The sequence below is a fragment of the Neodiprion virginianus genome, chromosome 5 (assembly GCF_021901495.1).
Source record: "Neodiprion virginianus isolate iyNeoVirg1 chromosome 5, iyNeoVirg1.1, whole genome shotgun sequence".
Taxonomy (NCBI): domain Eukaryota; kingdom Metazoa; phylum Arthropoda; class Insecta; order Hymenoptera; family Diprionidae; genus Neodiprion; species Neodiprion virginianus.
In genome coordinates this window covers 236,984-245,709 of record NC_060881.1, presented here as the reverse complement: position 1 = coordinate 245,709, position 8,726 = coordinate 236,984, and the positions used below count along the sequence as shown (strand labels likewise).

The window sequence follows — 8,726 nt, the reverse complement described above, 5'->3', positions numbered from 1 at the left end:
TCAATGCAAGCAGTACTTTTTTTTATTTTTAAGTATTTACAACCATATATTTACATTGCCTGGGTAGACAAGTATATATTACACATATATTGTATTTCATTTTAATGACCTGACCTATCGTTAATTGATGCAAAATCTGTGTGATAATAACTAGCCGCCGAAGCTATTGGAAATATTTTATCATTTCCATAGCATTACAACGTTTGAGTCGCGTTCGACAATATCTTCAATTTGTGCAACTGATTGTCCTGTGCTACAGCATATTTCATCGAGGCTGTAAGTTCCAGTGAAGTATTTGTAGATCGAATTACTGTGTCCTTCTTCGCTAACCGTGCCTGGCAAGTGAATCGGGTACTATAATCAGATATAATATCTGTAAATCTCAAACGATCCCACAAACTTGTTTGTAAAATAGTTTGGAAACAATTCCTCAAACTCCAGTCTGCTTTTCACGCACCTTGTAAACCCTTCGAATGAGCTCTTCGATAAGTCCAAACTGAACGAGCCTCCGCTCATTGATTCTTAAGGTTTGAGGATTGAGCCGCTGACATAAATCGCGCATGCTATTGCCATGCGTCATGCTGGCATACATCCGATAAATGTCCCTCAGGTAAGCCGGTTGTCTCGCTGTATTATTGGTGGTGAAAAATTGAGATCTGATCAACTCCCCAAACCGCGTATATCTATCGTTATTCTACAATTACCAGTTTTAGATGTATACAAGATACACTTTTCCTGAAGCTGCGTATCCTCAGCTAATTTCTTCAACTTTGGAGTAGCTGCGTAAACATTGCTGTATTGAAATATCGGGATCAGACTGACTACCCCATAGTATCTGAAAGGGAGGGCGCGGTGCCGTTATGTTGAGAAAAAACATTGTCAGATTATTGTATAATACTCCGGATGATACGTACATGAGATTTTGTACGCAACTTTTCACTAAATTATTTTCCACGTCTGCCTCTGCTGCTATTCTGGCAACATGGTTGAAACCGTTAATATACGGAAGTACTTGCTGCGTCGTCAAATCCCAGTGATCACTTCTGAAGGCCTCTCGACCTTCAAGAAATATAGGCACTTGATGATCCAGTACTGGCTTCGGCTCTGGGGCTAACTTGACCACCTTTAAATGCGAGGTCATAGTTCCTTCTGCAAGTGACAGATTACCGTAACCAGAATTCAAACTCTTTACTTGTAATCAATAACCCGATAAGATGATAACGAAGATGATACAGTGCTATCCGATTAAACCAACGAATTACCAGTGAGTGTACACATTTTGTGCATGTTCAGATCATGCATAACTTGCTTTAGCATTGCTGAGAGTCTAGTCTTGTCCTCGGAAGCTGATAAGAAGCAGTTTTCAATTTCCATTGCTATCTGAAAGGTAAATGATGGAATATACAAGTTACAATAATGAGGTTATTCGAAGATACATATATTGAGGTAACGATGAAATACTACCAAGAAATCGGACATTTTCTTCACCACAGGTTCATAATGTACCGTACGAGCCTCGGCGTCACAGACAAAGCACAGATTGAAGTAAAATGCATTCCTAGCATATTTTTTGTTGTCTATCCTCACGGGGAATCCCAGGATCTTGAAGTCGTTCAAGGTTCTGTAAATGGGTTATAAATATTCGGTGCTGATACGGAACGGCTTGGATAATTAAGCTCCGGTTTACCTACACTGTGATGGTGCTCCTTTGCAGCTGAGCCTTCGGTATTATGTAGACGCTGACATTATCGAAGATGTCTTTGAGTATATAGTTGTCAGGAACCTGGGTACAAGGAACTCGGGATTAATGTCCAGAGAAGCTAGTTTAATTAGCAACTGGCCGCGTGATCATCCCTAGAGGACTAACCTGACAGGTTATCTTGGGCCCGGCAATGTGATGGAATTCGGAAAAAAATATGCACCGTATCGGGCCCTCCTGACCTTTCTCATCGTTGCTGTCCAGCGGCGATCCCATTGCGGATGCTGCCCCATTGATTATCATCGTTCGAACAAAAACGATTTCGATCCGACCGACATTTCAAAGGAGTCGGTAAACGATCTAACGGTGCAAACACGACAGACCGATTCCAGTGGTCTCTGAAACGTGATTAAGTTAACGACCTTTTACGTCAATTTTTTGACAAAACACGACACTGACTAATTTCATTGGCCTATTCTGCTAGATCCGACTGACGACAGCACCGAGTGCGTTCCGATATTTAGATCCATGTGCTTGTTGTAACAGTGGTTTTACCACGTGCATTCCGTGTGTGACGAACACACCTACTTTGGTTCCTCCCCACTACCGCCTCTAGAGGCAAAGTTCGGTAGTCATCGACGAATAGCGTGTAATACTCATAGATGGTAATACTTGATTTGAGAAATAGCGAATGCAGAGAGTTGTGTCAACCCAGGCCCCTGACACACAGCACTGCTCGTATACTAAAAAATTGTACGCGTTTTGTCCCCGTTTGTTAGTTCCTCTACGTGGCGCTAAAAGACTTCTGACAGCTTGTCAGACAACTACTAGCGCGATTAGTGGTGGAGATTGGCGGCAGAATCGAGTGACATTTTGTGAACCACTTTTAGCAGCGTGTGTCAGTGGTGTCAGGGGACTGCGTCTACCATTCGTTGCACGGCGTGTGCGTGCGTTGAAGCACGTGTAAAAAGAGCAGATAGCTAGTGTGTGAGTTTTGTGGAGCTTCGATTGCCTTGGATTGACCACCGTTACGTATGTACGCAGTTGGAGGTGATTTGCTCATTTTCTTTTATACCAACATTTAATACAGAGGTTAAGGTCTGCTCAACGGTAGTGATAAGGACGAGGAGTTAAGAGTCGATGTTTCGCGTAATAACAATCGTGTAAAGACGTGATGTCGTCGTTTACATTCGGTCAAAAAATATTCACCCCAACGCCGCCCGAGAAGGGTAGCTTTCCATTGGATCACGAAGGCAAATGCAAGCGGGTTATGGTTGACTACATGCGTTGCCTCAGAGACAACAAGGGTAACAACACAATCTGCAGAGACGTCGCTAGAGATTACCTTGGCTGTAGAATGGACAACAATCTTATGGCTAAAGAGGAATGGTCAAAGCTGGGTTTCGGTGACGAAAACAAAAAGGAAACATAACCTCTTTAACCCCGCCTCTTAGCTCGCCTATAAATCAGAGGGTAACCGATATATCGCCGTGAAATTACTTCCTCTACAATTAAGAGAGGGTGCTCTTGTATCTACCCTCTTTATCTTTGAAAGTATAATTTTAATTCAGGCTGTCGTACGCAGCGATATAATACCTTACTCTCGTTTCATGTCAATACCCTGGTTTGATAATACATTGAAAATATGTCTTGTACGACGAGAAAAAAGATCCTCATAGGCTGCACGGGTAGTGTGGCGACAATCAAGCTTCCTACTCTAGCGGAAAAATTCTGGGAACAAAACTTGGAAGTTAGAGTTGTCGTGACGGAGAGAGCGAAGCACTTCTTCAAAGAGTCCGACCTGCCACCTGGTACCCAAATATTGTCGGATACGGTGGAATGGGCTGCCTGGCAAGATAGAGGCGACCCTATACTTCACATCGATCTTGTCAAGTGGGCAGATTTGTACCTGATTGCTCCTCTGGATGCAAACTCCCTGGGGAAACTGGCCAGCGGTATGTGCGATAACATACTTACCTGTGTCGCCAGAGCTTGGGACCCTGCTAAACCGCTTCTGTTCTGTCCTGCCATGAATACAAAGATGTGGGAGCATCCTGTCACTGGTCCTCAGGTATGCAGTAGAGATAGATTCAATTTTTGATCAAACATAAGCGAGTATGATTGATTTTGCCTACAGATATCCATGCTGAAGTCGTGGGGTTACAAGGAGGTTCCATGCATTTCCAAGACTTTGATGTGCGGGGATAATGGGCTCGGTGCAATGGCCGAAGTTGATACGATAGTTCAGACGACTCTCAGAGCTCTAAATCCCTGGCACCCTTACCCTCCGTCGGATCATCTATATCCGTAATGAGTTACATGAATGATAGAATCATTTATACATAGACATATTTCAAATATTTTACCTGTTATTATATTATGTATGAGTAAGTCATAGGATTCTTTTCAACAATTGAAGCCTCAAATGAATAATGATGAGATAATTCGCTTCCCAAGAGCACAGTGACGCGAAATATGTCTTCGTTTTTGGTTCGAGACTTTATGATGCTGCACCATTTATATCAAAGTTTAATCTCTAATTAATGATTAATGCATTAAAGATAGAACAGTTGTCTAAGGAAGATATGTGGACTATTATTATTGAATAATTCTACATTAAGGAGATTCTATATGCTTACGAACACCAAATTATACAATTTAGGCTAGCGAGAATATATAGAAAATGAGTCGTAGATGAAGACTATTTGATATTACTTGAAAAATGATTTCAAATTTACCTTTCACAAATATCGCTACCCACGAATTGCGGAAGCCTCGGAGGGACGGCTGCTGAAAATGGTGAAGTACGGACTGATTCTTCCATGTGATTCAGAATCCGTCTGTTTATTTCTTTATAACAAGGGTACCGGACAAATTTCGTCATACTTAACCGCCACTGTACGGACATGGATATGAAATGATATTGTTAACCATCGTGCATTGTGGGTACAATGCAAAACAGAATACGTGATACTCGAATAATAGCACATTCATCGAATACGCTGCAAGCAACGGGTCAAGAGTTGCAGCTGCTAAACAGATCACTTGCATTCGTCATTTCTCTGCTGCTACTTTTTCCTCCGTAATTTCTCTGCTGCTGGTCCCACGATCTTTTTCGCTACGTTTTCTGAGTTCCTGGGGGTCCAATTAGTCAGTAAAGGGTCATACGAATCGCGTCTGACATCCGCAATTTCTTCGTCAAAAAATGATGAGAAAGTAAGGCTATACCCCTTTGCATTATTAGCGGAAATTTTCGCGATTTTGAAAAGTGCCGGAATATATCCTTTGATGCACTGTTCCTACGTAATTTCGCGAGGGAAATCAATTAGGCGCAGTCTCAATACGCTGCGAGCAACGACTCAAAAGTTACATGCAAAAAACCAGAACCTGTGTTTTTCACATTTTTCAGCTGGTCATCTTTACGTCGTCACTTCTCTCCTTTTGGTCCCACGCTCTTTTCGCTACGTTTTCTGAGTTCCTGGGGGTCCAATTAGTCAGAAAAGGGTCATCCAAATCGAATCTGGGACCAAAAATTTTTTGCCCAAAAAAAAAGTAAGGCTAACCCCTTTGTGTTTTTGGCAAAAATTTTCGCGATTTTGAAAAGTGCTGAAATAAATTCTTTTCGGCACTATTCCGACGTAATTTTGCGAGAAAAATCGATTAAGCGCAGTCCCAATACGCTGCGATCGACGCATCAAGAGTTACAGCCAAAAAACGAGAACCTGTTTTTAAGACATTTTCCAGCAGGTGGTTTTTGTCTCGCCATTTCTCTCCTGTTGATCTCACGCTATTTTCGCTGCGTTTTCTGAGTTCCGAGGGGTCCAATTAGTCAGATAAGGGTCATTTAAATCGAATCTGAGACCAAAAATTTTTTGCCCGAAAAAAAAGTAAGGCCAACCCCTTTGTGTTTTTGGCAAAAATTTTCGCGATTTTGAAAAGTGCTGAAATAAATTCTTTTCGGCACTATTCCGACGTAATTTTGCGAGAAAAATCGATTAAGCGCAGTCCCAATACGCTGCGATCAACGCAGCGAAAGTTACAGCCAAAAAACGAGAACCTGTGTTTTCGACGTTTTTCAGCAGGTGGTTTTTGTCTCGCCATTTCTCTCCTGTTGATCTCACGCCATTTTCGCTGCGTTTTCTGAGTTCCTGAGGGTCCAATTAGTCATATAAGGGTCATTTAAATCGAATCTGAGACCAAAAATTTTTTGCCCAAAAAAAAAGTAAGGCTAACCCCTTTGTGTTTTTGGCGAAAATTTTCGCGATTTTTGAAGGTGCTGAAATAAATTCTTTTCGGCACTATTCCGACGTAATTTTGCGAGAAAAATCGATTAAGCGCAGTCCCAATACGCTGTGATCAACGCAGCGAAAGTTACAGCCAAAAAACGAGAACCTGTGTTTTCGACATTTTTCAGCAGGTGGTTTTTGTCTCGCCATTTCTCTCCTGTTGATCTCACGCTATTTTCGCTGCGTTTTCTGAGTTCCGAGGGGTCCAATTAGTCAGATAAGGGTCATTTAAATCGAATCTGAGACCAAAAATTTTTTGCCCAAAAAAAAAGTAAGGCTAACCCCTTTGTGTTTTTGGCGAAAATTTTCGCGATTCTGAAAAGTGCTGAAATAAATTCCTTCTGGCACTATTCCGACGTAATTTTGCGAGAGAAATCGATTGGGCGCTGTCCCAATACGCTGCGATCAATGCATCAAAAGTTACAGCCAAAAAACGAAAACCTGTTTTTAAGACATTTCTCAGCAGGTGGTTTTTGTCTCGCCATTTCTCTCCTGTTGATCTCACGCTATTTTCGCTGCGTTTTCTGAGTTCCGAGGGGTCCAATTAGTCAGATAAGGGTCATTTAAATCGAATCTGAGACCAAAAATTTTTTGCCCGAAAAAAAAGTAAGGCCAACCCCTTTGTGTTTTTGGCAAAAATTTTCGCGATTTTGAAAAGTGCTGAAATAAATTCTTTTCGGCACTATTCCGACGTAATTTTGCGAGAAAAATCGATTAAGCGCAGTCCCAATACGCTGCGATCAACGCAGCGAAAGTTACAGCCAAAAAACGAGAACCTGTGTTTTCGACGTTTTTCAGCAGGTGGTTTTTGTCTCGCCATTTCTCTCCTGTTGATCTCACGCCATTTTCGCTGCGTTTTCTGAGTTCCTGAGGGTCCAATTAGTCATATAAGGGTCATTTAAATCGAATCTGAGACCAAAAATTTTTTGCCCAAAAAAAAAGTAAGGCTAACCCCTTTGTGTTTTTGGCGAAAATTTTCGCGATTTTTGAAGGTGCTGAAATAAATTCTTTTCGGCACTATTCCGACGTAATTTTGCGAGAAAAATCGATTAAGCGCAGTCCCAATACGCTGTGATCAACGCAGCGAAAGTTACAGCCAAAAAACGAGAACCTGTGTTTTCGACATTTTTCAGCAGGTGGTTTTTGTCTCGCCATTTCTCTCCTGTTGATCTCACGCTATTTTCGCTGCGTTTTCTGAGTTCCGAGGGGTCCAATTAGTCAGATAAGGGTCATTTAAATCGAATCTGAGACCAAAAATTTTTTGCCCAAAAAAAAAGTAAGGCTAACCCCTTTGTGTTTTTGGCGAAAATTTTCGCGATTCTGAAAAGTGCTGAAATAAATTCCTTCTGGCACTATTCCGACGTAATTTTGCGAGAGAAATCGATTGGGCGCTGTCCCAATACGCTGCGATCAATGCATCAAAAGTTACAGCCAAAAAACGAAAACCTGTTTTTAAGACATTTCTCAGCAGGTGGTTTTTGTCTCGCCATTTCTCTCCTGTTGATCTCACGCTATTTTCGCTGCGTTTTCTGAGTTCCGAGGGGTCCAATTAGTCAGATAAGGGTCATTTAAATCGAATCTGAGACCAAAAATTTTTTGCCCAAAAAAAAAGTAAGGCTAACCCCTTTGTGTTTTTGGCGAAAATTTTCGCGATTTTTGAAAGTGCTGAAATGAATTCCTTCTGGCACTATTCCGACGTAATTTTGCGAGAGATATCGATTGGGCGCTGTCCCAATACGCTGCGATCAACGCATCAAAAGTTACAGCCAAAAAACGAAAACCTGTTTTTAAGACATTTTTCAGCAGGTCCTTTCTCCTTCGTAACTTCTCTCCTGTTGATCCCACGCTCCTTGGGCTGCGTTTTCTGAGTTCCTGAGGGTCCAATTAGTCAGATAAGGGTCATTCAAATCGAATCTGAGACCAAAAATTTTTTGCCCAAAAAAAAAGTAAGGCTAACCCCTTTGTGTTTTTGGCGAAAATTTTCGCGATTTTGAAAAGTGCTGAAATTAATTCTTTCATGCACTATTTGGACGTAATTTTGCGAGAGAAATCGATTAGGCGCAGTCCCAATACGCTGCCATCAACGCAGCGAAAGTTACAGCCAAAAAACAAGAACCTGAATTTTCGACATTTTTCAGCAGGTGGTTTTTGTCTCGCCATTTCTCTCCTGTTGATCTCACGCTATTTTCGCTGCGTTTTCTGAGTTCCGAGGGGTCCAATTAGTCAGATAAGGGTCATTTAAATAGAATCTGAGACCAAAAATTTTTTGCCCAAAAAAAAAGTAGGGCTAACCCCTTTGTGTTTTTGGCGAAAATTTTCACGATTTTTGAAAGTGCTAAAATACATTCCTTCAGGCACTATTCCGACGTAACTTTGCGAGAGAAATCGATTGGGCGCTGTCCCAATACGCTGCGATCAACGCATCAAAAGTTACAGCCAGAAAACGAAAACCTGTTTTTAAGACATTTTTCAGCAGGTCCGTTTTCCTTCGTAACTTTTCTCCTGTTGATCCCAGGCTCCTTTGGCTGCGTTTTCTGAGTTCTTGAGGAACCATTTAGTCAGATAAGGGTCATTCAAATCGAATCTGAGATCAAAAATTTTTTGCCCAAAAAAAAAGTAAGGCTAACCCCTTTGTGTTTTTGGCGAAAATTTTCGCGATTTTGAAAAGTGCTGAAATTAATTCTTTCATGCACTATTTGGACGTAATTTTGCGAGAGAAATCGATTAGGCGCAGTCCCAAT

General features: G+C 41.5%; 3 protein-coding genes across 6 annotated transcripts; 2 read left to right on the top strand and 1 right to left on the bottom strand.

Moving 5' to 3' along the window:
* Positions 1–4: 4 nt before the first annotated feature.
* LOC124305413 (GATOR complex protein NPRL2) lies at positions 5–2,418 on the bottom strand. 4 transcript variants are annotated; one of them, XM_046764823.1, is made up of 9 exons: positions 2,159–2,418; positions 1,868–2,097; positions 1,692–1,783; positions 1,465–1,621; positions 1,263–1,380; positions 915–1,149; positions 705–835; positions 458–627; positions 5–335 (listed from the first exon to the last, which is right to left on the bottom strand). In XM_046764823.1, exons 2-9 carry the CDS (start codon positions 2,000–2,002, stop codon positions 195–197), a joined length of 1,179 nt encoding a protein of 392 aa, XP_046620779.1. In that variant the 5' UTR covers positions 2,003–2,097; positions 2,159–2,418; the 3' UTR covers positions 5–194. The 4 variants fall into 4 exon arrangements, with proteins under 4 accessions (XP_046620779.1, XP_046620777.1, XP_046620781.1 ...); XM_046764821.1 differs by having other exon boundaries at positions 5–354; positions 2,159–2,409; XM_046764825.1 differs by having other exon boundaries at positions 5–354; positions 1,942–2,097; positions 2,159–2,409.
* Positions 2,419–2,589: 171 nt separating this feature from the next.
* Positions 2,590–3,133, top strand: LOC124305418 (cytochrome c oxidase assembly protein COX19). The gene has a single exon (XM_046764834.1). It carries the CDS (start codon positions 2,874–2,876, stop codon positions 3,129–3,131), a length of 258 nt encoding a protein of 85 aa, XP_046620790.1. The 5' UTR covers positions 2,590–2,873; the 3' UTR covers positions 3,132–3,133.
* Positions 3,134–3,344: 211 nt separating this feature from the next.
* Positions 3,345–4,413, top strand: LOC124305416 (phosphopantothenoylcysteine decarboxylase). Its single transcript, XM_046764833.1, has 2 exons — positions 3,345–3,770; positions 3,837–4,413. Exons 1-2 carry the CDS (start codon positions 3,345–3,347, stop codon positions 4,008–4,010), a joined length of 600 nt encoding a protein of 199 aa, XP_046620789.1. The 3' UTR covers positions 4,011–4,413.
* Positions 4,414–8,726: the final 4,313 nt, after the last annotated feature.

What these genes read in the sequence shown, in the direction of transcription:
- LOC124305418 (XM_046764834.1), top strand. Translation starts at nt 2,874, where the DNA reads ATGTCGTCGTTTACATTCGGTCAAAAAATATTCACCCCAACGCCGCCC.
- LOC124305416 (XM_046764833.1), top strand. Translation starts at nt 3,345, where the DNA reads ATGTCTTGTACGACGAGAAAAAAGATCCTCATAGGCTGCACGGGTAGT. An exon ending in ATCCTGTCACTGGTCCTCAG is followed by an intron (nt 3,771 to 3,836) that starts GTATGCAGTAGA and finishes TTTTGCCTACAG; the next exon opens with ATATCCATGCTGAAGTCGTG.
- LOC124305413 (XM_046764821.1), bottom strand. Translation starts at nt 2,002, where the DNA reads ATGATAATCAATGGGGCAGCATCCGCAATGGGATCGCCGCTGGACAGC. An exon ending in CTTGTATACATCTAAAACTG is followed by an intron (nt 628 to 704) that starts GTAATTGTAGAA and finishes CCAATAATACAG; the next exon opens with CGAGACAACCGGCTTACCTG. An exon ending in TCATTCGAAGGGTTTACAAG is followed by an intron (nt 355 to 457) that starts GTGCGTGAAAAG and finishes ATCTGATTATAG; the next exon opens with TACCCGATTCACTTGCCAGG.